Here is a 25834-nt window from a genome sequence, read left to right as displayed (position 1 = left end):
GCAGAGAACCAAGCAGCAAGGCAGCTAATTCAGATAGCCCAACAGCTGAGATGGAGGCTCTGGAGCCAAGGAATGCCCTATCCATCTATTCTGTCCTCATGGAGCACGGCTGTTCATGCTATGTAGACAACAGACCAGACTGAAATGCCCTCTCAATGAGACAATACTAGAATATCCATTCCTATATGGGGGGGGGGGGGGCGGGTAAGCTCACTGAACTCCTATCAGCCCTTTCGCTCCACTAAGTAGTTCCTTGCCAGGTGTGGTAGCATATATCTGTAATCATGTACCCCTCCCCCAGCTATCCTCAGAAACAAGAGAGAACACCTGAATCAAACAACAAAAAGGCAAAAACTCAGTGAGCTAGGCAAGAGTTAAGTGGGCACAGTGCTTACCCTTAGTGCTGACGTGTGAATCAATTAGCACCCCGGCTCAGAAGCCCAGTGCACTAGCTTATCTTATTGTTTACCCTGGACCTGGGGTACTCCGGGGCCATTGTAAGATCACATCGAATAAGGCAGCTTCTGGGTCATGGGAGGTCAGGACTGAAAGTAATCAGGGCATAGTGACCAGAGGCTCAAGCAGTAAGCAAAGCTCAGTGTAATCGGCTTGGGTTGGCTATAGACCTAGTTCAGCCCCCGCAGGGAGAACCTACGGGGCAGAGGGCACTGGGTATAGAAGACAAAGCCTCACACTCTATCTTCTTTTGCAGTGGGCACAGAGATTTGCAATGGTGGTCCAGCACCCAAGTCCTCGACCTGCTGTATCCTATAAGCCCTATCTCATGGCTTTGTGTCCCTCTGCCACTCACCCACTGGATATGGACTCTGCCTATAGCAGTTTGGTATAAGACATTAGGAACAGGAAAAAAAAAAGTGATCGAGCGTAACTTTGGATATTTTGAAAATTTAAAAGTGTTTTTACAAATTAAAGCCAACTATGAATAAGTTAAATGGTGTAGCCCATAATATTCATCTGGTTTGATAAAAGTTCCCACAGAGATCTTTACAAAGGATCTGTGAATGTGTCTGGAATCAGAGCTCTACTATTGTATGTATGCATTCAGTTCCATCTGCTTCAATAAAAACATATATCCAGGAAGTCAGAACACAGACAAAGTAACTTGCCAGTACTACACATATTGATAGCATTGGAGAGCACATGTGTTTGGCTAGTTGAGAAACTCTGCTGGGCCAAGGCTGTGAGCAGAGCTGAGATCAAATGGGAGTGGCCTGGGTGGGACCCTAAAGAAGGAGGCAGCCAGCAGCTTTGTCTGCTGTTGAAGCTGCGGCTATCCAGAGGAGCCTGGAGGGTAAAGCAGAGGCAGTCCAATGCGACCTCACAAGACTAACCTCTGACATGGGCACTGTCTGGCAAAGAACAAACCTATGGGGATCCCAAAGAATTTGTCCTCCTGACAGGCCAACACTAACTGGATGGGGTCATTCCTGGGAAGAGTAGTTTGCCTTTAGCTCTATGGGGGATGGGGAGGGCAAATTTAACCCTCAGAGCCCCAGATAGTGGGATACCATTTGGGGGGAATAGAGAGGGAAAGTAGCTAGCTCCTCAGCCTCTAAAACCAAATATACAGCTTTGAAGTACACATATGCTAGTTCTCATTACATTTGTAGATCAACTCACTTTAAAAAGTCTCCAAACCTGGAAAAATTTTATTCAAAGCGCAAAACCGAGGAAGCAGTAACACTTCTAGTTTGCTTTTGATTATTGTGATAACCATGACCAACAATTTGGAGGGTTTGCTCTATTTGGTTTCCATATCTCCATCAGTCAAGGAGCAGAGCCAGGAATCATGGAAGAACACTGCTTACTGGCTTGCTCATTTTGCTTTCTTATAGGACCATCTGCCCAGTGGTGGTACCACCCACAGTGGGCTGGGCACTTCCTCAAATTAACCATAGAAAAGAAAATGCGCTACAGACATGTCCACAAGCCAGTCTGAAGGACAATTCCTCAACTGAGGTTCCCTTTTCCTAGGCGTCTAGTTTGTGTCAAGTTGACAAGAACTAACTAGCATTCCAGTTGGACACAGGAGCATAGTCCATCCAGGCCTCTTTGAATAGTTCAGCTTTAGGTCACTTTCTAAGACCCAGAGAAGAATTATGAGTTAGGGGCACAAGACCCATGTTACTGTGAAGGCATCGACACCTACCTGTTCTCCTGTGCAGGGCCCGAGCTGCTGACAGAAGCTGCCCAGAGCAGAGCAAGCGGCATCCAGGAGGCCAGGCCACTCTACTACTCTGGCATCCCTGGAGTCCCAATTTGGCCTTACCACTGCCCCCTTCAGTACTTTTCACATGCTTTTGAGCTTCACTTTGTTATGTGTGCTGGGTAATGATCATTAATTCCTCTGAAACTCCACGCCCCCCCCCCCCATGCCCTTACTGGAGGAAAGGCCAGGACACAACCACAGAGCTGTTGCCTAGAAACAAACAGTAAAGACAGGAAGCCAGAGCATCACACCATGAAACTTTATTCATCCTCAACGACTAGAGAAAGCAAGCTCACTGACGCCTCACTTGAGAATGCTGTCATCTTGAGCTGAAAAGTGAGAGGAGACCATGTCAAACATTATACAGACCTGAGCCACCTTACGGGGCCTTCAGTTTTTAAACAATCAAGACTCTAATTCCAAGAGAACCTAATTGCTTCACCATCCCTTGCATCCCCAACTGCCTTCTCCATCTGACTGGAATCTACAGGAAGTCAACAGAGAGGGGTCAGAGAACCTGCTCAGCAGTAGCTTCTCGAAAGGCAATTTGCAGATGCCACCCAAGAGAAGGGGTAGTATGCCCCCTCCCCCCCCCCCCCGCCCCGGGATCCACTGAGCTGCACGGAGGGCAGCACCGGACTAAAGTGCCATGGGCTGAGAGGCAGCCCTAGTCTGCTAAGCAGCAGCTACTTCCAGAACACTTGGGGATGTTGGGAGGGGCTAAAAGCCATACCTTCTGCCAGTTCTCTCTCAATCCGTTTCAACTCATCTAGTCTCTTCTTTTCCTCCGCTGCTATTCTCCTCTCCTCTTCTGCCCGGGGTTTCAGGTAACCTGGGGGAGTGGAAGCAATTAACTTCTTCCCTAAAAATGCTGCTTCGTGAAAAACCCGACTTCAGAATCTCCAGGTAGCTGTTCCCACCTGCTCCCCTCTAGGGCCTAGCATCATCTCCCTCCCAAGGAGCTGCAGGCTCGAGCAATGTCACACAGTCAGGCGTCTCTCACCCGGAATCCCGCTCTCCCGGTCCCCAAACTCACTGTAGCGCTTGGCGCCGTATGCCATGCCGAGGATCAGAGCGGAGTACCGGCCGAACTGCAGAACAAAACGTTATTGCGGAAGGCACACCGGGAGAACAAGGGGATCGCGGAGTACAGGAAGAGGGAGCACGGGGCGGGTGTGTGTTTGCAAGAGTTGCAGGCCCAGGATTGCTCGAGACCACAGCCCGCAGTCCCGAGGGTGGGCAATGCTAAGTCAGAAGAGGGGAAGGGAAAGGGAGCATGCAGGGGCTATGAGCACCGCGCAGCGACGGTGAGGCGTATTCACCTTGATGAGCGGAGAGACCTGAACCGGGGGCACCATTTTGTCCGTGACCTTCGCGCCGGAAGTTCAACTAGGGCGGACGACAGCGAGAATGCAAGACGTCTCCCGAAGCCAAAAAAAGGCGCATGCGCCGTAGCGGAAACACTGCCCCCTGGTGACTGGAGGATACCAGAGCGTTCCCACCGGGCTGGTTACCACTTTCCGGGTACGAAGTCTGTGGGCTCTTAGTGTAAGGTGGCTTCAGAAGGGTGGTGACTCAGAAGGGTGGTGAAGCAGAGCCTTGTTACTTCAGCACGGGCGTATAATGAACGACCAGCCCTGGAATCCGTCGCCCACCTGTTGTGGACTGGAGCACGCAAACAATGCCTTTGTCTCTAGGAACAGACGAGCACACCTGGCCGACTCTGGCGGCCCATTGGGTGCGGTGGGTTGGGCACGAGATTACAGTCCTTCCTGAGAGGTCAGCAACATTCCAGGGCTTTCCTACAACTTCCGGCCTTGTACGCATGCGTCCTTTGACCAGTGTTTTCTCCCCCAGAGCTCCTAACTTCCACCTCTGGATGTTTTGGGCATCCATGGGATGACTATGACAGGTAATGGTCATCCAAACGGGGTGAACCCCTGGATCTCCTTGCCCACACTCTCAGGAACATAGGTCCTGGGTACTAATGACCTCTTCTCCAGGCATAGTGGAGACTGATCATAGACTACCCTGATTGCCAAACTATCTTTTGGCAATCCATGTTCTCAGAGTGGGTGTCTCTCTAGCAGCCATATCTGTTCTCAACCTGTAGGTTGTAATCCCTTTGGCAAACCCTTATTTCCAAAAATATTTACAGTAGCAAGATTACAGTTATAAAGTAGCAATGAAAATAATGTTATGGTTGGGGTATTAAAGGGTCACAGCATTAGGAAAGTTGAGAATCCCTGGCCTAGATGGAAGTTGTCCAGGGATGGGGCAAGCAGGAGACAAGGTGATTATCAGCTGGGTTTATTGGCAAGCATCTCAATGCACATCTGTGATGGTGCCCACTGAATGGCTGGCTTTACCCCAATGCCCCATAGTGACTTGAAATCTCCCTAAGGCTGTCGATTGAACCAGCCTCCTCAGTTTTGCAGTGTACCAGGGCTTGGAAAGGGACACAGTCTGTAGGGACTCTTTAAAGTCCATCTTTATAAGGGGAACATAATGATGAATATAAAGTGGATAAAAAGCAGCAATGAAAACTGCAGGACTCATAATAGGTGCTCGGCTCTCCTGGGCCATCAGAAGAGGAGCCATTGCCCTAGGTCCTGGAACTATGCCTACATTTGGTCAAAGCCCTAGGTCTTCTCTGTTGGAATTCTAGAAAATGTCCTAAACGTAGAAGAGAACTCCCCAGGCCATGGGCCACAGATGCACCACATACTCTTATTTTGCCTTTGATACATCTGATCTTCACTTCCTCACTCCCTGAGCCACGGTGAGATTCCTGTCCTCCTTCTGACTCATTGCTCCCCGAGGAAGCTGCAAATGCATGCTGACCTACAAGTCACCAAATAAACTTCCTCAACCTTCATGGCCATCTGCACACTGAGCCCCCTCCCTTTCCTGATCTTGAGCATGGTTAGATAACCTTATGTGACCAAACAGGTTTCCCTCATTAAATCTTAAATCGGACTCCTTAGCAGCTCAAGCTCCAGAACTGGAAGTGTCTTTGGGGTCCAAGAGGAGTGTGGATTGAGGGGCAAGTACACAGAAGCTATATGGAGTAGAGGCAGAAGAGCCTTACAATACACACACTGGTACAAGCATACACACGAATGGCTTGGTGTTGCTGTGGCTTGGGATCATTGGTCAGGCAGTGCAAGTGGTTAAGGTTCCACATAGCTCAGGACACCACTAGGAGGATTCTGCACCTGCTGGAGACAGCTGTGTGCAGAATATAACTATTCCCAATGTGCTGCTATCTTTAGTGCTGTGCCCAGGCTCAGCCAAGATTCTTCCTGGGGTCTTGTCCTCTCAAATTCAGAGTTTACCACCCCTGTAGCTGGACTAACCCTTTACTCTCACCTATATTCCCACACATGGACAAATTCCCACCTCTGGTAATGTGGAAGATGTTGCAGTTTAGAAATGTACCAGGGTAGGAGTTACCGAGCTATCAGATGCACAAGCCATCCCCACCTGTCCCATCTGTGGCTGCCAAGGTCCTACTTCCTGCTGCTCTTATCTATGTTCCAAACTATGGGACCGTGGGGGATCTCACCTGCTCATTTCATTGTATTTCCCAGACTTCCTCATCCCATACAGCCCGAAGGCCCACTCCCATATTTCCTTACCCCAGAAATCCAGTGTCTGGCATTAGTGACAGAATACAAGTCATATTATTTCCCTGAACTCTGCCTGTCAGATGAGTAATGGGAAACCTGGGGTCCATGTCAAGACTGACCCCATTACAGGCAGTCTAACCTCCTCTAAGGCTCTTCTGCCTCAGAAATGTGATTGCCCATGACTCAGCTACAGAAGGGCCAGAAGTGGCATCAGAATGGCTCCCGTGTCTGCCACTGAATCAGTAAGTAAAAGTTAGTGCCATGAAAGGCTCGATATACACAGAACAAAACATAAATTCTTTACCAGAATAGTAAATTCTGGTGGTGGTTCAATCCTAGCACTAAGGAGGAAGAGGCAGGCAAATCTCTGAGTTTGAGGCCAGCTTGGTCTACAAAGTGAGTTCCAGGTGAGCCAGGGATACACAGAAAAGCCCTGTGTCAAAACCAACAAAACATACATTCTTGGGCCACGGCCATTCATCTTCTGGTTTTGAAAAGATAGCACTGTCTCCTTAGCACCTCCAGTTTCTGCCGCCCTAGCAGAGCCCAGTTGCCTAGGATGAATGAGATGCTCAGCCTTGGCCAGTAATGGGACACATGCCCTAGAGATGTAGCATCCTTGGCAGAGTAAAACCTCCTGGTGCCCGGGCTGAGAGAAGGGTTATCTGAGTTACCACTGGGCTACCTGGGCTCACTCTGCAGTTGTCCAGTCCTCTGGGGTGGCAGTCCTCAGCCTGTGCTTGTGGGGAGGGGCAACCAAAGTCTGGCTGTCTTACAGGACCAGGCACCATCTTAAGACAGGCAGGAACTGGATCCTAGACAGGCAAGACTCAGGCATGGTGGGCAGGTAATACGGGAGGTGCTGGGCAGGGGCATCCAATGTGTGTATGCATATACTTACACAAGGCTGTTTTTGTGTTTGCTCATGTGAACATAAAGAATGGTTGTGGCAGCCTGGTCTACAGAGTGAGTTCCAGGATGACCAGAGCTATACAGACAAACCCTGTTTCCAAAAAAACCAAAAAAACAAACAAAAAAGAATGGTTGTGGGTGTAGAGCCACATGCCCTGCAGCTGCCATGGTGACAAACTAGGAAAAATGAGGGAGGGCCTGGACCTTCAGAAAACTGGATGCCAGAAATGAGCTCATTCTTGGGGTTCATTTACCCTGAAGCCCTCTAGGATTGGACATAGTGGACTGCTTTGACCCTCCAGCACTACAGTTCCCTCATCCTGTGAGTGAAGTCTCCCAAAACATGGGGTGTCTCTGAGTGTTCCCCCAATTTCTCAAAGCACTCCTGTCTCTCAAGACAGCAGGAAGACCAATGGAGAACAGCACTACATATCCAGAGAGCACTCTCCAATGTCTTCTCTAATTCTGAGCAGACCCAGATCCGGAAGTTCTAGGAGTTGAGTTTGCCTTTGCTTCCTAGGAACCCCTCACACAGCTGGTACTTGTCATAGCAGGTGCCAGGGGTAAGGGTAGGAGCTGTGGCAGAGCTAGGCCACCAGCAGTGCAATAAGTCTGGCATTGACCCTCAGCTCTTCACACTCATGGATAAGGACAGATACAGTTTCATTGACAAAGAGAACCTGTAGGACACTTTATCACTTCCCTAAGTAGCTGTGATTTCTTCCTCAGGTAGAGCAAAGGCATTGCCCCTAAATGCAGGTACATCCTCTTATTTAGGAGGTGTTATGGCCAGTTCTGGGTTTGTTTAGCTTTCCCTTAGCTATTCCAAAGGACTTTCCTCTCATGGTCTTAGGGTAGCTATTCAAGGTCCTGGTTTGATTAGAGCTGGCAGACGGTATCCAGGATGGTTAGAAAATTTTGGGATGGGTTTGAGGCAGGGACTAGGGAGGCAACCCGGTGTATGACACAGCCAGCCCTGTTCCCCTCCCCAACACCTCCATCCTACCCTATACTCACCTTGTGGGTTTAGAAGAGGGTGTGTATGGGTAGGCTGACTCATCATCTCAGAAACAGATGCCAGCTCTTCTCCCACCCTCTTCAAGCCAGAGTCTTCTCTCTCAAAGTTGCCTACCATGAGACACTCCTGAGGTGGTAGTGGGAAGGGTCAGGGACGTTTGGGCCTACCTTAGAAGCTGGGAAAGACAGTTACTTTTTTATCTGGGATAGTGATTCCCTAGTGCTTACCTTCTCTATATTTAAGAACAAAAAACAGTTCTCAAATTTCTCCTCCCTTCCACAGCAGGTGATGTCCTTAGATTTGAACAAGCGCAGCCTACATTCCCCACACTTGGGGCAGGGGCTCCATCTTATGCCTCTCCTTTGTCTACAAGTGCTCAGCACTGTTCTGGAGTCACCCTGGGAATGGTAGATATAGGCTGTTCTGTACAGTCACTTTAGTGTCAAGGACAGAGAGAGCTGGGAATGACAACATGGGCCCACTGAACACCCTACCCCTGCCTGTGCTTGCTACAGGCAAAACTAACATCAAGGACATCAAGGTCAGTCCTCACCATGTTCCTGAGCATGTTTGGAGGGATGAACCTTGAGCTCTGCCCTGGGACACAGCTACCTGCCAGTGTTTAGTTTCTAGTACTTAAAATTCCAGATATTAAAAAAATAAGCTTCTAGATATTTTGTATAGGTGCCTAGGATAGCTCAGCCCCTCCAGAGCCTGTGGCCATTAATGTGGCACAAGGCCTTGGAAATGCAGTACCCTCAGCAGAGCAAAGTCTCCTGGTGCCTTGGCTAAGGGAAGGAGTATCTATGTCATTTCCAGGATACCTAGTCTCACTCTGCAGTTGTCAAGTCTCCTAGGATGGTAGCCCTCAGCCTGTCATTGTTCAAAGTCTCTGCTAGATGTCTGAGCTGTCCTAGGGGCCATCTTTTGAGACACCTCTCTCAGTAATTCTTAAGCCTTATGAGTCCCAACACATCTCCCATCGATATAGCTATATGTAGCCTCTATCACTCTCAAAGACCTGGCCTCCAAATGGAAGTCAAGGCTACCCATGGGTATCCGAGAATCTAAGGTTTCCTCTTAGAGCGAGCAACAGGGGTTCTTTAGATCCTGCAACAGGAAAGACTCCCCAGATGGTACAGCAAGACTAAGCACTTGATTCTCCAGAACAAGATAGAACTCTAAAAGCCTCTTTGTAGAGGCTGTAGGCACAACTACAGAAACCTAAATGTCTTCAAGATGTTCAACCTTAACAGCAATGGAATAGTGAGTGCTGGTTTGGAGTCTGCGGAACACCTGCGTGAGAAGAGACACAGTGCCTGGGCCCCAAGCCCACCTCACCAGCCCTTCCCGAGCTCTGACTCCAGGGCATTAAATAGCCACCCTAAGACCCTGAGAGCAGAGTCATTTGGAATAACTAAGGGGAAGGCCTTTCCTGCCAATTGGACCTTTATTACCCAGGGTGCCATGGTCTATCCTTCTATTGCTGTTTTAAACCCCCTTCATAGATGGATTACTTACACACAGCACTAGGGAAAAGGAACATTCTGGTATCCCAGGCGTTTGCCTCTTACCCCATCAGGTATCTGCTGTGAGTCATGACGGGCTCCAGGAACCATTAGGCACCTGGGCTTTGGTGGCAGGTGGGCAGGACATACATTCTAAAGGCCCAAGCATATCAGAGGGCAGCTAGAGGCAACATTCCTCCAAAGGATAAATCACCACCGTTCTGTTGGCTAGCTTGATAATAGAGGCAGAAGACTATGAGGAAGGAATAAGGTCTAGGTTTCTAGCATGTCTATACCACCTATTTACCACTACCACCACCCCTGCCACCACATTATTTCCAGTATCCCACCCGCTTCTTCCCTCTACCCCCTCCCTTTTACCTTCCCTTCCCCCACTCCTCTCTGCCCCACTTCCTCCAATCTCTCCTCTGACCTTACATTGCACACATCCCCAGTGCCTCCCCTTGCCTGGCCCTTGGCCCTCAGGCCCTCTATACCCCTGAACAGGTCAAAGAAGACTCATGAATCCACTGAATAAAGTTCAGAGCCTGTGCTTTACTGTGTCTGGGCTGCTGGAGCCCAGGAACCTTGTCTCTCCTCCTCCTACCACCACCATCAACATGAGTTCCCCTTGATACCCAACCTATATTGGGCTCACTCTCAGGAGAATCAGATGCTGGAGTTTGCCTTTATCATGTGGCTGGCAACCTGGATTACAAAGGTGCTGAGCTATATGCTTACCCATGCAGAGGAGGAAGAATCAGATGCTCCGCCATTCAGGCTGCAACCTGCAGCTAGTCCAAAGAAGTTGGACACAAAATTTCCTGTGAGTGTTCATTGAAGGGAATATGTTCCCTTCTCTACTCAGACCAGCTCACCGCCCTATGTGCTATTTTAGAATCAGGTTCAGTACCTGGTCATACAGTGGAGAGAAGTTCTTCCTACACCTCTCTACCTCAGACTGATCATGCCATAGCCTTTGGAACTCTCCCAGTCCTATGCCAGGAGCCCCTACCTCACTCCCTCTGACCCTGCACAAGCCCCCTTGCAGTAGCCACACATATGGCTTGCCCATGGTCCACCCTAACTGACCAGTATTCATGCAATACCAGTTATTTCCAATTCAGTCATCATCTTCCTGAGGACCAAAAGGCCATCCTGTCTTACCCTGGGTCTGCTAAGGACTTTGTGTCCCTGTCAAAGCCTTTAGCACGGCTGGCACAATCAAAGAGACCCTAGCAAGCCTATGCTTTACTAGATGTCTCTGGTCATAGTCTCTGCCCATTCTGAATGTCCTTTGGAGAGAGAAGCAGGGCCAGGAGCTTCCTCCAAGGCCCCATCTGGAGGTGTCAAGCCAGGAGTCTCAAGTGGTGGCACTTGGGTGGGGCTTATATTCCTTGGATCCCTGGCACACATCCTGGGTGAAGAGGATCCTTCAGACTCAGCCTCGAGGCGCCGATATGGGGTGTTGAAGAAGATCACCAAGACACAGGTGAAAAGAGTACACAGGCCAGCCAACAGCAGCATGGACACTAGGGACACAAGCACATGACTGTCCCTCAACTGTCCAGGCAGCCAGAGCTCCCCGTTCCCACCATAGGAAGCCTTGGTAGACCTGGCCAGCTGACCCCAGTGATGGTGACCACAGAGACAGTTGGAAACAGTACTGGTCTGAACCCTTAACAGTTCTCAGAGTGTTCCCAGACCCAGGCTCCAACAGCAAGGCATCATGGGTTATGGGACATTGGTGTACCACTACTGCTCTGCTCACTGTCTCCACATCTCCTGCTTCTGTCTGTCTGTCTGCCTGCCTGCCCACTGGTCACTCTCTCAATCTTCCTGTTTCTTTGTATCTCTGTCTCTATCCCTGTCTATCTCTAATCCACCCTCCACTGCTGTTTGTCCAGGTAGACTCTCTTTATCCCTATCTCCCTGTCTCTGTCTGTGTATTTCTATGTACATTTTTGTATTTCTCTGTATTTCTATTTCTGTCCTTGTCTCCTTTTCTCTCCAAGATCTCTACCTCTTTCTGTCTAAGATCTTAGTCTATTTTCCTGGATTTTTAAACACCTCACATGATGCGGGATTTGTGTCAGAGTCTTTGGGCTACACAAGCAGAGCCCAGGCATCTGACCACACTATTTCACACTTACACCAACTGGAGCTGCCCTGGGGGATTAAGATCCTCAACTGAGCCATGCCTCCTAATAACTTTATCTTCCTGGTCTTGTCTTAGCTCTCTAGGGCCAAAGCCTAGGCACAGACACTCACCTGTCCAGTCCAGAGGGTCCTCACCCTGCTGGCAGGTAGAAAAGGATGGACCTGTTCGCCGCACAGTCAGCGCCGTCAACAGCAGCATGATGAGCACACCTTCGACCTGCCTGGAGACACAGGCCCCTCAACCTGGATAGAACAACTCTCTGTCCACCACATTTAGTGCCATTGTGGGCAGGGAACAACAACTGTGCCAACCACTACAATACCTATTACTCCTGGGGCAGTCCCTATCCACCCACATCTGCCTTGTAGCTGGCCCAGACTTGCATACAGCAAGTACATGCTTATCCCTGGCCAGAGAAAGCAGGTTCCTAGCTTCATGGACCAGGAGCCTGGGACATGTGGCCCAAGCATGGTAAGGGATGGAGTCCATGCCTTAGAGAGGGGGTTAATGTGAAAGGATACTCACCCCAGGACAAAGATCAAGCCAGCAGAGGCGCCCTCACCCACAGGAAATGAACATTCAACTGCCAGTTCCATGACCACGGGTGCCACTGAGAAGCCAAAGAGCCCAAGGAGGGAGCAGATGGCAGCCAGTGCAAAGGTCTGTCCCTGCAGCTGGGATACCTGGTACCAGCAAAGCAGTAGAGAAGAATGGAACAGGGATGGCAGTGAGACATGCTACCCCCACCCCACTCCTACCCCCACCCATAAGCTCCTGGACTGGGTGACGTGGATGCGGGGCAGTGAAGCCAGTTCTACCCAGGGATACCCTTAGGCAGTGAACAGGTTTGACACTGAATCACTTGCTCTTGGCAAGCGGCCACCGTGCCTGCTGCCCCCTATCCTCCTGCCCGCCATAATATCCCTCCATCCTGGGTAGGTAGTCTCTGGGTAGGTAATAGTCTCACCAGAGCAAAGGCCACAAAGGTCAGGGAAGTCAGACAGAGGCCTATCTTGGTGGCTTCAGTGAAGTGCCTGGTCTGATCCACATACAGGCCTAGGAGCAGTGCCCCCAAAATTCCAAACACGATAAAGAGAGCCCCACAGAGGCCGGAGAACTCCTGGAAGTGTGAAGGGAAAGCAGAGAGCCATCAGTAGGCAGGGAGCCTCCAGAGCTCCTTCGGGCATAGATCATTACCAGGGCAGTTCCAAAGGACCAAGCTAGACAACCCTGTCAAGCTGCCTGCTAAGATGGATTTTCTGCATTGTCCACACCACTAAAGGGAAAGAGTATCACCACAGACAACACAGAACCTGAGTTCATGCTTGTAGCCCATGAAAGGTCTACACCCACCAGAGGTCCTGACCCAGGGATATATACGCAGCCACGACGGCCACTCCCATGTGAGGATACTGATCTAATCTCTTTTGGGGGGATGAACACTGAGTGTTCAGAAACAACAGGTAACCCTGGTAGAGGCAGAGTCCACTCTTTAGGCAGGGCTACTACTTACATTAGAGTAGCCATTGGCACAAAGGATCTGTTCCAGGAGGGCTGAGAAGCTAGAGAAGACACCAATGCCACCACCGAAGCATATGGCCAGGATAACATAGGCCTTATTCTGTATGAGCTAGAGGGGGAAACAGCCCTTAACTCAGAAGCTCTAGCAGGCTTCTGACCACAGCTTCCCTGCCCCCATTATCCACATGACCCACCAGTTTGAGCCCATGGAGGAAACTCTCTGAAGTAGAGTTGGCAGCCCCTGTGGATGGTGGGGTAGGAGGCACACTCTCCCAGAGGCAGACAGTGGCCAACAGACAGGCAAGGGCAGCAGGAACAATGTAGATGCCAAGCTGGGGAGAAGTTCTGAGTGTTACAAAGAAGTTACGCTGAGATGTGCCCCCATGTGTCTTGGTCTGCTTTGCCCACCTTACTAGCCACCTCCTGCCTTTATACGCAAGTAAGTCAGCAAACCTAAGCCCTTTGTGGGGCTGTATCACTCCACCCCCAGCTGCTCTTCACAGCTTCATGTAGAGCCTAGCTTTCAGAACACCACTCAAGGATGAGTCCCTCCATCATGACACCAGCCCAACTTCCCAAGGCTCCAAACTTATCTCCACATAAGGAGATGATGCTAACACACCCAGGTATGTCATACCAACAAATGTGAGTATATACCACACACAGGTACAACAACCTTATGTATGTGGACACAAGTGTATGTATATATGCTCAAGCTCACACAGAATACATGTCACATGCAAGATAATCATGAGACCCTCACCATCATAGGGATGTCTTCTGCTGTCTTAACTAGGGCAGGAGAAAGCACATTTGCTATAAGGAGGCCCAGAGGATTTGCTGGATAGAAAAACAGTTGTATCAGATCAGTTATGACAAGGCTCACCCCAGTCCTTGAGGTGAATCCTTCCTGGCTCAAGCACCTTGGCCTTGGCCCAAGCTGGGGAGCAAATTACAGACATCCAGCAGGGCCTATGAGCTGAGCCCAGGTTGCAGAGGTCCCATCCCTGGACTCACACATGGTGCCGATCATGTTAGCTGTAGCTCGCTGGTGCTCTGGAAACCACAAGGCAGCCAGCTTGGCTGGAGAAGAGATGACCAGGGTCTGGGCCAGGGCACAGAGGCTCTGACCACTCATGAAGAAGGCAAAGGGATTGGGGATCCTGGCAGCCAAGCATGGCACAGCACGTAGCAAACTTCCAGAAAAATTCAACCATGCACCCAGGATAGTCTGCAGAAATGGACAGTCAGAGACTATATGCTAGCCTAGAGTCTCAACATCCACATCTCCAGGGATACCCCAATGTCTACCTGCTCCCCCAAGCTGCTTCGCTGGGGAGCCTAACAGGTGGGGATGGTGGAGTCCAATCTGAAGGGATCAGGGTTTTGCATTCAGAGTCAAAGGGTCCCCAGCCCACACACCCCACACAGGAATCGAATGAAGTCCGACTTACCGCTCCACGGAGGCCAACAGAGTCCAGAACCCAGATGGCTGCCATGCCAAATGGAATGGATAACACAAGGTATATTAGTGACAGCCAGTTGACCTGATCCATGGACAGGAAGAAGTGCTGTGCTATGGTGTCTGCTACAGGTGCAAAGCTGAGCCAAAGCTATGGAATACACACAAGTCACCTGTAGGCCACAGACATCACCTAGCCAACTCTGCTCTGGCTGAAGCCTATATAATCCCCATTTGGCTAGCTCAGGATAGGAGCAGAGATGTATGGGTGTGCCTGTTAAGGTTATAAGGACACAGCCTGAAAGAAATTCCGGGTCACCCTGCTAGAGAACAACATTTACCCTGTTACAAACCAGGAAAGCAGACAGGCATGGACTAACCAGCCTGGTGGACCATGAACCAGCCTGGAGGCAGGTACAGAGGCCAAAACCCTGTCCAGGGACTGCAGAGCCATGAATCTAATTAGGGTTGACTTGATTCTCTGAGGAAGCTGAAGTCAATCAATAGGGTTAGTGTCCACTGCCTGGGAGGCACTGTGTTAAAGGTGACAGAAAGAGAAGAGTGAGCAGTTGGGAGTTGGCTGAGTAACGAGACAGAGTGGGTGGGACGTCGTGGACACTGAGTAAGTCATCACACTTAAGGATACAGTACTGGAGCACACAGGGTAAGAGAGGAAGAAATGGGAATCAGAGCAGATGGTAGCCATGGTTCCAAATTTCATGGTTGAGAAATGTGCTGAGACAAGATGGATAAGGAACACATTTTGGGGAGACGACGAGATCTGGTGTGTGATGGCGACTCCATGCCAGGCATCTAGATGGATATTGAAGCCTTTAGGGCTCAGGACATACACGAGGACCAAGGAGGGGGCAAATCAAGCCAAGGACAGAAGAGTTCAGAGCCCAGGACATCTTCAGAGATGGGATTGAATCAATGGCATCTCTCTCTGCACATACTCTCCCATCATAGGCATTGCAAAATATAGGGACTGTGACACCCAGCAAGCAGAAGAGTGCAGAGTGGAGGAAGTTTTTTCTGGAAGAAGTACAGGAAGCTGGGTGGAGTCATCAAGCTTAGACCTGTCAAGACAAGCGTGTGCCCCAAATCAAAGTCCCTACAGAGCATGACAGAGGGTCACACCCCCTGGAGCTGAACAGAGTCCCAGGCTTCCCCACCACAAAGCCTCAGGAAACACAAAGGTTGTGCAACAGCCGCATTTCCTTCCTTTTTTCTCAGGACAACACAGGGAACAGATCTCCCAGGCTTAGAGAGCAGCTGATACAGGCCTAGCTGCCCCTTGCCTGGCTTTATAGAGCAGACATGTTACAAAACATGTGTTGAACGAGGAAAACAGAGCCCATCTCACAATCCTCACAGGGTTGTCCTTGCTCCTTCCAGAGCTGTAGCCCCACATTAAAGCGGGCACAGAGATCTCTAGCATGTGTAAGACAAGAGATGGGTGGAGAAGAAAAATTCCATCCATTTAATTGTACAAGAATAAGAATGAGACTACCTTCAACCAGTTCTCAGTCTCACCCTGACTCAGCCCCTGATCTCCTTCTCATCCAAAACACTGGACCATCTCTTGGTCTCATGTAAGCTCTGTTGTGCCTGCCCCCTCAGGTTGCTCTCTCAGAATCCTGAACACTCAGTCGCTAGCTACAGACAAATGATCAGGGACTCCAGGAAGCATGATTAAAAATGAAGTCCGCTGATCACAATGGGACCATAGTATCCATCTCCGTAAGGCCAGCAGTACATCATCCAAGCATCCCAGAAACTTGCCTTATCTACAAAAGGTAAAACTCAAGTGGATTTCTACATGTGTCCTCAGACATCACCCCAAACCAGTGATGTTTTCCAATGTTAGAAAGGGGACCTGAAAGCCAGCCCACAGCAACAAGTCTCAGCAAAGGTAGCTGCTGCCAGGAGAGAAGTTTCTGATATTGCCACAGTTAGAATACTCCAGGCTCATGACTTGTATTCACGCCTTTACTCAAAGCTGTTTCTTCTCAACCAGCACAGCAGGGGAAAAAAAGAAAAGGCCATGAGAATCAACCTACTGCTGAGCTGGTTCACATGGAATTCCAGCTGGCAACTGACCAAACCAGATCAGATGGTGACTATATGGACCCCAGATATTGTCACCATCCTGGCTGGGTCTCCATTGTAACCAGTGGGCCTCATGGTCCCACATGCTTGACACAGTCTCAGCTATATTTGTTACAATTCATAGCTGTATGGCCCAAATGCTATCCAGCTGAGTGGCCACATGTGACCCAAAGTTCCTTCACAGGTACTAGGGAGATCCAGAACCAGAAAAGTGCAGGGTTGAACAGCTAGCTGTTTCTGAGCGGCAGATGGTAGTAGCTCCGTGCTCTCTCTCCACTCAAACTCGGGAGGGCCACTTGCAGTCCACCTGCGCCTGATGGGATGAGGAGGGAAGGACGGAGGGCCCCTGACATCAACATTTGGGGGCTAGAGACCATATGAGAAAGGAACTTGTTGCAGGGCTGAGACCCTGAGCCTAAGACACTGTTTCCCTGGCTGATCCATTCCAGGCAGGACAGGCATTTGCCCCTTCTTCTACACCTTCTTGAGCTTGAAGAAAGGTCGGTTTTCCGTAACAGAACGAAAACTAATCTGGCGCTGGGGCTGCTGGAAAGACCCTGCCCCACCCGCCCCAGCACCCTTGTACCATCGCGTTGGAGCAGCTCAGGAGGCTGACCACCAGCAGAAAGACCCAGCGACGCGCATATACTCGGGGACCAGGCAACGCGTCTCTGGCGGTCCCAGACGTTTCCGGGCTGTTGCAGGCTTCCAACCTATCCATAGTCCCTGCCATCCCAGTGTCTGAAGGCCGCCCACTCGCACACACAGCAATCAACAAGCTGCGGCTGTGGGAAGGCTGTGCCTGGAGCAGGGCGGGGCGGAATGGTCTGGTTAGTCTCCGCCCCAAAGGACAAGTTTGGTAAAAGAAGCTTGGATTACCGGCCAGGGTGGAAACCGGAGGGCGAAAATGCCTTTTAAGAGGTAACTTGGATACAAGTGTGTGTGCCCTGTAGTAGGAACACATTCGCGGTGGTAGGTGCGGGAAAATGGGTCTCTACTTAAGCAAAGTCTGCCTTTCCTTAAAGGTCCTCCAAATTCTTGAAGTCCTAAGAAACGGCCTGAGGCCAATCTGGAGGAGACCCGGAACAGTTCCAAAAGCCTCCAATCCAGGCCTGTCACTAGACTCCTCCTAGAGGAGAAAGAGGCGGGTGCAGGGCGAGGAAAGGCTGAGCCTCGGCACGCTATCCCTGCCCTCCATGTAGACAGCTTTCAGAGTAGGCAGCTTCCAGTGCCACTTAAGGCTGTCTAAAGCAGTTGGCAAGAATCATCTGACACTTGCCACTGTGTTTGGCCTGACTGGTTCAAGAGAAGGCCAGTGTACCAAAAGCCCAATTCAGACTAGTGTGACTAAGTGAAGAGCTGGTGGGGCAGAGAGCAGGCTGTTCTGTGGAGGAATCGGGGACTGGCCAAGCAGGGGCAGGAGGTGGCTTTATCTCCGTGAGGAGGCTTTTTCTCCTTCAAACACATCCCGGTGGTCTTGCCCTGAGGATTACTATTCCTTTTTGTTCATTTCTTGGACTTGGGGATTTGAGTTTTGAGCAGGAGTCTCACTGGTGTAGCCTCGGCTGGCCTCTACTTTCCAGTATTTCTGCTGTTTATCTTCAATATTGGATGGCACCACCTGTCAACCATATGGGTCTGAACAAGCTTATTGTGTGGTTCCGCCTTTGGTGTGTTCTTAGTGGGACTGTGTGCGGGTCAGATAGATTCCCCCATTTGTAGCTGAAGTCCTGCCCAGGAAGGAAAAAATGAGCAAAGCTTGGTGGTGCCCTGAAAGGGTCAGTCCACCTCCGAGACCCATGATAGGGCCTGTGGTCCTTGCCCTCTTTGATGCCCTTTCCTTTCATATCTGTCTAACCCCTCCTTATCCTCGGGCCATAGTTCACGCTCACTCTGAAGATCTTACCCCCTATGCCCTTTCCTATGGCCTGGCGCTGCCTTGGGCTGGGAACTTTGATATCCTGACATTCTACCCGAGAGACTGAGAGGACAGTTCAGGCTTCAGTGTTCAGGGCCCTAGCTTTAGGTGGGAGACCTGCCTGTCACCAGCTTCTGGTTTAGGTAGTATCCAAGCCTGTCACCGAATAGGGCCATCACCACAGTTGCCTCCTGTATTGCAACATTTCTAAATCTTTTGAATAGCCTCCACACTCTCTCTTAGGGTGCTCGTGCTCCATAGGTGAGTTCAACAAAGTTAGCAAGTGAAAGATCAGTACACAATCAATAGTTGCCTTCCTAAACACTCTACCAATGTGGAAGATGTGGAAATCAAAATGAAAAATAATACAGTCATGGCCGGGCAGTAGTGGCGCACGCCTGTAATCCCAGCACTCTGGGAGGCAGAGGCAGGTGGATTTCTGAGTTCGAGGCCAGACTGGTCTACAGAGTGAGTCCCAGGACAGCCAGGGCTATACAGACAAACCCTGTCTCGAAAAAATAAAATAAAATAAAATAAAATAAAATATAAAAAAAATAAAAAAATACAGTCATGATCTAAGTATGGTCAAAAATAATACTCAGCAGCCCAGATGTGGTGACTCACGCCTTTAATCCCAGCACTTGGGAGGCAGAAACAGGTAGATCTCTGTGAGTTTGAGGCCAGTCCAGGCTACAGCATGAGTCCCAGGACAGCCAGGGTTACCCAAAGAAACCCTGTCTTGAAAAACAAAAACAAACAAATAAGCAAGCAAACAAAATATATAAACTACTTAGCTATAAACAGGTATGGCACTTATATGCTAAAAACTGTACAATTCTTATGAAAGAAACCAACAAAAAACCTAGAGAAATGGACAAGTATACCTTTTTTTACATACTGAAAGACTCAGCCTGTTAGCTAATGTTAGTTTTCTCTGAATTGGCTTATAGGGTTAATGGGACTTCTATCAACAGGTTTTTATACACACAGATTGCAAGAAAATATTTGCAAACCACTTATCTAACAAAAGACTAGATGGTTTTTTTCAAATCCAATTAAGAATATGAGCAAAAGACTGAAGAGAGAGAGAGAGAGAGAGAGAGAGAGAGAGAGAGAGAGAGAGAGAAAACAGGTGGCAAATAAGGCTTAATGACCAACTTTATTAGCCACCAGAAAAATTTGAATTAAAACCACGATGAACTCTGGATGGTGTTGGAGCACACTTTTAATCTCAACACTCAGAGGTAAGTGAATTTGAGTTTGAGGTCAGCCTAGTCTACACAGGCTTACCCTGTCTCCAAAACAAAACAAAACAAACAAACAACCAAAACAAACAAACAAAAAAACCACAATGAGCAAATACCATGTTTCTTTTTAGAGTGTTAGATAAAAATACTGGCAATTCTAAATGCTGTCAAGGCTATAGAAAACAAGTTGGCAGTTTCTTGTAAAACTAAGAATGTAGCTATCATGTAACTCCGCCTTTGCAGTCACGAGTCTTTATCCACGAGACGTAAAAACCCGCAGCAGCTTTATTTGTGATCATCAAAAACCAGTGTAAACAGCCAGGTACCCAGATGTCCTCCTATCAGTGAACAGTCAAGCAAACGGCAGTGTAGGCACCACAGTGTTACTCAAGAACAAAGAGTTAACACAGCAACCTGCATAGGCAGAGTGAGGGGATAAAAACCATGCCTATGGGTTATATGCTGTGTGCTTCCATTTGTAACAGTTTTCTATGATCTGGGTGTGTTTCCCCAGTGTTAGTGTGCTAGAAGCTTTGCCCTCAAAGTGGTGATGTTGAGATGGGAGAGACTTTAAAAGGTGCAGCCTTGTGGGAATCTTCAGATCATATGAGCTGCTGCTTTTGGAAGACACATAGTTCTCCGATTCTCATGAGACCCCTTAGTTGGTTCTCAAGAATTATTATTTAAAAAGAGAAGCTTGGGTGCTAGGGACTTAGCTCAGTGGTGGGATGTTTGTTTAGAACAGGCAGGGTCCTGAGGTCACCATCCGACACTGGAAAAAAAAAGGTTAGGGAAGGGAAGAGAGGACCATCTTAGCCCATCCACTCACTCTGGCTTCCTGTCTGCCAGTGTGATCACTCCCTCTAGCAATGCTCCCTTCATTATTGAATTCACCAATAGGTACTCACCAGCGTTGAGATGGTGGCTGTGCCAAACACTAGAACTGAAAGGATAGAAAATAATATAGCCTAACTCTAATGACCCCAAGAAATCAGTAGTTTAAAATGTTATCTCGCTTTGTTAGAAACTAGGTAAAAGGTCACATTCCAGAGCCCGCCCTTTGTTTAGATCTAGCAGAAAGGCCTTGAATAGGTGATCCTGGCCCCATAGGGTAACTGGAAATGGGCTAAGCTTATCTTCTGTAAACTTACGCCTTTACCCCTAAGCAGGAGTTCACACAGCTGTAGACATTATAGGAAACTAATTGGTCCACTGAGCACAGGCTCCGATAATTTAAACTGATTGGCCTAAAAACTATGGAGTGGTACAAATCAATTGGCTCCCATTTCGTGGGCTCTCCATGCTAAGAAATGATTGGTTTGTGATTCGCGGGCTCTGTCATAAACTTATAAAAGCTGTCACAATTCGGCACTCGGGGTCCATAGTCCTCGGACCCTGTGTGGTGCATGGCTATGGAACCCAGAATTCTGGAATAAAGAAATCCTCATGCTATTGCATTGAGACCGTTTCTCGAGAGTGATTTGGGTGTCGCCTTCCAGGGTGTGGGGTGCTGGATCACCCTCAGTTTTTGGGGTCTTACAGAACCTCCAGCATCATCTACCAAACAAAAGCTCTTTTCTTGTAAGGGCACCCAGACTCAAGCATTTCATCACAGCAACCAAAAACAGAACAAGGCAATATTTTTATAACCTCTTTTATTTTTTTTTTTTGAAGACAGCAGTTTAGAACTGGAAAACAGATTAGTAGTGGCCCAGAGACTGGGTAGGGTGGAAGAGGGTGGATTGTGAAGGTGTAACAAGTAGGGGCTTTGTTATGTTGATGATATCTTTCATGTGGCCATGAAGGTGGATACACATGTGAACACGTAGGATTAAGTATGTAAAGCTAAGTTCAGAAACCTGTAAAAGAGCAGGAACAGAGCCAGAGAGGCTTAGGGAGATGAGTGGGTCACCAGGCCTACCAAGGCTGTGATGTTCAACCCTTGTGTCCTATGAGCTACCACCCTTAGGAAACAAGAGAAAGGTGCTCCCCCTGCCCCACCCTGTGTGTGTGTGTGTGTGTGTAATCTACAATTATTTCAACACAGCGAATTTAATTGTAAGACCCTGTGACATAGACCCTGTATTTGTTTGCAAATGATGACTTTTTATACTTTCCTATTCGATGTAACCATTTTGCTTAAATCTCAACTAGTTACCATCCTCACATCTTAGAGAGAACTACATGTGGGAGATGCCCTTGGCAATCACAAAAGGAAGCCTGGTGTAAGACCCCCAAACACCGAGGGTGCCCCAGCGCCCCACGCCTCAGGAGGCAACACCCAACTCACTCGCGAGAAATGGTCTCTGAAAGCAGAAAAACAAGTTACTCTGTGCTGGGCTAGTTGTTTAGAGGTCTAAAAACATTGAGTTGGGGGTGGGGTGTCTCTCACTGGCTTCTTCTTGGTAGTGATCTTCAGGGGCTTATCATTCAACTCCTAGTCCTGGTGAAATCTATGTACAGAATCTTTCCCTCCATTTGAAGCCAAATTCAGTTTTCTTCCTGTTGTGGATGGGCCTGGTGCTGTTTGTATTTTGATGCTAATTCTGCTCTCCTGGGAGGGGCTGCTGACAAAGGAGTGAGTCCTGTACTACAGATGACTTGTGAACCAATTCCCTAGTGAATAAAGGAGCCAATCATTGGGCGAGTAGGCGGGATTTTCGAGTTGGATGGAGGAAGAGAGGAAGAAGGAGTTAGGTCTTTTTGGATGTGGATAGTGTGAGGACAAGATGTAGCTATGAGAGTCTCCTGGTTTCAGTGGCGGATCAATCAGGATTCGCCACTGGAGGATATAGATTTAATAAATCTTACAAGATTAGGATTTTCGTTGCTGCTCACAGTGATTGAGTTACAGTCATCTCTGAACTAAGTTTGTTTTGTATTTTCTTTCGCTCAGCAGCTAGTCCAGGTTCAAGAGAAAAAGGTGCATCGGCAAAGCATGGGTTTGTCTGAGGTGCACCCCACAAAAAAATGGCCGTGGGGGATTTGAAGCATGGGATTAGCTTGGTAGTGACCCACCAGTGGGAACTTACAAAGCTGGGTGGAAATGTTTCAGGAGCTCCAGGCCAAAGAGTCTCCATGAGATAAAAACAGGTCGGCCATTGTCCTCTAGTGCATGGCCGGCTAGGCTGCCAGGGCAGAGGCACAGCGCAGGAATGTGCTGGTTAATTTTTTTTTAATATTTCCTGAAGCACTTCCAGCACCTCAAACCAACATTCTTAGTACAGTTTGTCTTCCCCAAATAGTGTCTTGTCAAAATTTAAGTAATTGCTGCTGTTGGAGCATGAGGCAAGGCCCCATTTTTCCTGGGATACTTTCAGGAGTAATACTCTCTGAGATGAGATGAAGCCAGGAGCCCTGCCTGGTTATTTAGTGTTCTTCTGCTCTTTCCAGAGAGTGTTGGGAATGTTGAGGGCAAGGGCCTCCATCTGTCAATTCCAAATATTTGGGTAATGACTGGCTGTATCTTGGAAAAACAAGGGTGGAGGAAAGACAAACCCTTGAGCTGTGGGACATTCCTCCACCCAGGCTGTCCTGCACCCACATACAGCTGTGTAGAGCCTCCCAGACCTATTTGGTTCCAGCAGCATGCCTCCCTCCTGTATCTATCCAGTGACTCACCTGTGCCTCACTAAACTTCAGGACTCACCTGCTTGAAAACCACATATGATACCCACCCTCAGCAGGGACCATGTCAGCATATCAGGATCTAGGCTCTCAGGTACCTCAAACTGATTAACTGACATCAACCTTATGGCCATGGAAGGGATCCATTGCTAGAATGTGAGCCTTTTTGTTTCCTTTTCAAGAGAGATCTCTGATCACTGTTATGTGAGCTCTATTTGGTTCCTACACTAAGACCCCCCAAATATTGAGAAACCCTCCCCAACTCAATGTTTTTAGACCTCTAAACTAGCCCAGCACTGAGTAACTTGTTTTTATGCTTTCAGCTTGAGAAAGATAGCCCACCCTGTTCTAGTTCCAAGGTTTAACTATACAATGCCCCAAGGACGTTTGCTTCAGATAATCTCTAGCCTTCCTTACTTCCTCATTCTGTACTTCCCCATTCCATGCATGTTTTGTCCTCCACCCCTTGCCTTGTGAATTGTGGCCTCCAACCCTTGTCTTGTGATTTTTTTCCCCTTTAAATACCCCTGACTTCAGTTGCATGGGGTCCTCAGTCCTCTACCCCTGCGTGGGGTATGGCTGTGGAACCCAGAATTTTGGAATAAAGAAATCCTCATGCTATTGCATCGAGACCATTTCTCGCGAGTGATTTGGGTGTCGCCTTCCGGGGTGTGGGGTGCTGGGGCACCCTCGGTTTTGGGGGGGGGGGTCTTACATTTTTTGGTGCATTGGCCGGGAAGTGCGATTTTCCTTCACACACAAGAACCAACTTGGAGGTAAAAGGGATCCCCTCTGGAATGTGTGTGTGCTGGCTGGTGTCTGTATCCTGAATGTCTGTACTGCTCTGTTTTCTGTATCTGAGGAGATGCGCGTTTTCGGTGTACAGCTGTCCTCTCGGGTTCGTGAGAACCAGAGGACTGTGGTGGGCAGACGTGCTCTGTACCACAGGCTGCGACCTGGGGAGACATTCCCGGGTATTTTGGGGGAACTCCACAGACCCTGGAAGATTCCCATCTGAATTTCTGAGAGGACACGGTAGTTCTACTGAATTGGAGAACTTATATGCCCTTCTGGCCATCTGGTTTTCTGATCTGGCTCTGTCCCTCTCAGTGGAGGCGAATACTTGTCAGTTTTGTGTGTCTCTGTCTATAGTTTGACCACTAGATGGGTGCGCGGTTTGTTTTCTGTCTGTCTCACTGTGTGTCAAAGTCTGAGTCTATAAGCCTTTCTGAAAATTTCGGTTTTGCTTGCAAGCTTCTGGGGTTCAGAGAGCCTGTCTGGTGTGGGGCTCCACTGGTGCGGGGCTCGACTGGCAGCTGCTAGAGTTGAGACCGTGAGGGTCTGGAGGAAGCTTTAAACCTAGGAGAAAGCTGAATAAGGCTCTCCTCCATCTGTAAACAGCAAGTCAGTAATGGTGGAAGCCATGCTTTGCTGAAATCTGTTTTATCTGATCCCTGCTATGTGTGCAGGGACGCCTGGTGTCTGAAACTGGGCCCCTCTAGGGGCAAATTGTGTAATTTTCCTTGCTCTCTGTTCTTGAATCTAGAGGCCTGATGGTGGCAGGGTCAGGCTGTCTATGTGGTGTTGTTTTGTATTGTGTTTTGTGTTCTTGGACTTAGACGGACGATATTATTTTAACTTTGACTGGAAAGCAACTCTGTGGCACCAAAATCAGGTCACATGACTCAAGCGTGCCTCAAGCACAAAACTTAGAACAAAAGGAGAGAAAAAATACTTGGGCTCTGATGCCCCCTGCAAAGGAAAACAAGTCTTAACAAGACAATCAATGTGGCAGGTGTGAGAATTTTTGGGTTTAAATTGGTACAAATGGTTTATTTCTTTTATTTTAACGTGTTTAAATTGTTATGTTCGATGTGATGTTAAACTTTGTGGTTATATTGTTCCTCTGGGAGAGAGGTCAAAATAAGGTAGAACTCCAGAAGACTAGATTCTAAAATATTAAGTAAAAAAAAAAAAATCTGTCTTTGTGATACTAAAATTTTTATAATTGTTATTAAGTTCAAGGCATAAGTTCTTATTTGATATAGGTTTTATTTTGATACAAAATCAAGGTTTTCATTGGTATAAATACTAAAAATTTGAAAGTACAGGATTCACACCCAGTTCTTTGTTATTATTACCGATTTAAGATGTTTAAGCCTATGAGTTTAGGGCTAAATAGAAATACAAGGCTCTGAGTTTATTGTTAGGGTGTTTTCTAGGTTTTAATCAGAAATAGCTGAAGATAGTTTAATAGACAACAGTCACATTATTTTACATAGATAGTTGGTTTTCAAAAACGTCAAAAATCCATGGTATATGATGTTTATGTCTTAAAAGCTATGTAAAGCTTTCTATATGTTTTCAGTTAATATTGGTCACTCTTAGATTTCTGATGGGTTTGAATACTGTTAGTCTCACAGACAGCCCAAGCTGTTTAATCTTGAGAAAGCTGATATAAATGTAAATAAATAATTTTCAGGTGA

The 25834-nt window shown here is 48.3% G+C and overlaps 3 protein-coding genes across 5 annotated transcripts in view; 1 reads left to right on the top strand and 2 right to left on the bottom strand.

Moving 5' to 3' along the window:
• Positions 1–774, top strand: part of Pde6b (phosphodiesterase 6B) — a 45328-nt gene extending 44554 nt beyond the window's left edge. Inside the window, exon 22 of the mRNA XM_052198708.1 lies at positions 713–774. Within this exon, the coding sequence (XP_052054668.1) occupies positions 713–774 (62 nt within the window). The remainder of the gene's footprint in view (positions 1–712) is intronic.
• A 1692-nt stretch (positions 775–2466) lies between these two features.
• On the bottom strand, positions 2467–3670 carry Atp5me (ATP synthase membrane subunit e). The gene is made up of 4 exons (XM_052198713.1): positions 3553–3670; positions 3267–3321; positions 2964–3062; positions 2467–2559 (listed from the first exon to the last, which is right to left on the bottom strand). The coding sequence occupies exons 1-4, from the start codon at positions 3586–3588 to the stop codon at positions 2534–2536; spliced, it is 216 nt and encodes a 71-aa protein (XP_052054673.1). The 5' UTR covers positions 3589–3670; the 3' UTR covers positions 2467–2533.
• Positions 3671–9835: 6165 nt separating this feature from the next.
• Slc49a3 (solute carrier family 49 member 3) lies at positions 9836–17369 on the bottom strand. 3 transcript variants are annotated; one of them, XM_052198710.1, is made up of 10 exons: positions 17143–17366; positions 14437–14595; positions 14000–14213; positions 13746–13822; positions 13177–13314; positions 12975–13091; positions 12429–12581; positions 11987–12144; positions 11572–11681; positions 9836–10832 (listed from the first exon to the last, which is right to left on the bottom strand). In XM_052198710.1, exons 1-10 carry the CDS (start codon positions 17287–17289, stop codon positions 10555–10557), a joined length of 1551 nt encoding a protein of 516 aa, XP_052054670.1. In that variant the 5' UTR covers positions 17290–17366; the 3' UTR covers positions 9836–10554. The 3 variants fall into 3 exon arrangements, with proteins under 3 accessions (XP_052054670.1, XP_052054672.1, XP_052054671.1); XM_052198712.1 differs by having other exon boundaries at positions 14437–14474; positions 17143–17227; XM_052198711.1 differs by having other exon boundaries at positions 10734–10832; positions 11572–11703; positions 17143–17369.
• Positions 17370–25834: the final 8465 nt, after the last annotated feature.

The sequence above is a fragment of the Apodemus sylvaticus genome, chromosome 11 (assembly GCF_947179515.1).
Source record: "Apodemus sylvaticus chromosome 11, mApoSyl1.1, whole genome shotgun sequence".
Classification (NCBI taxonomy): Eukaryota; Metazoa; Chordata; class Mammalia; order Rodentia; family Muridae; genus Apodemus; species Apodemus sylvaticus.
Note: the sequence above shows the minus strand (reverse complement) of the source record. Positions and strands in the feature narration are given on the sequence as shown.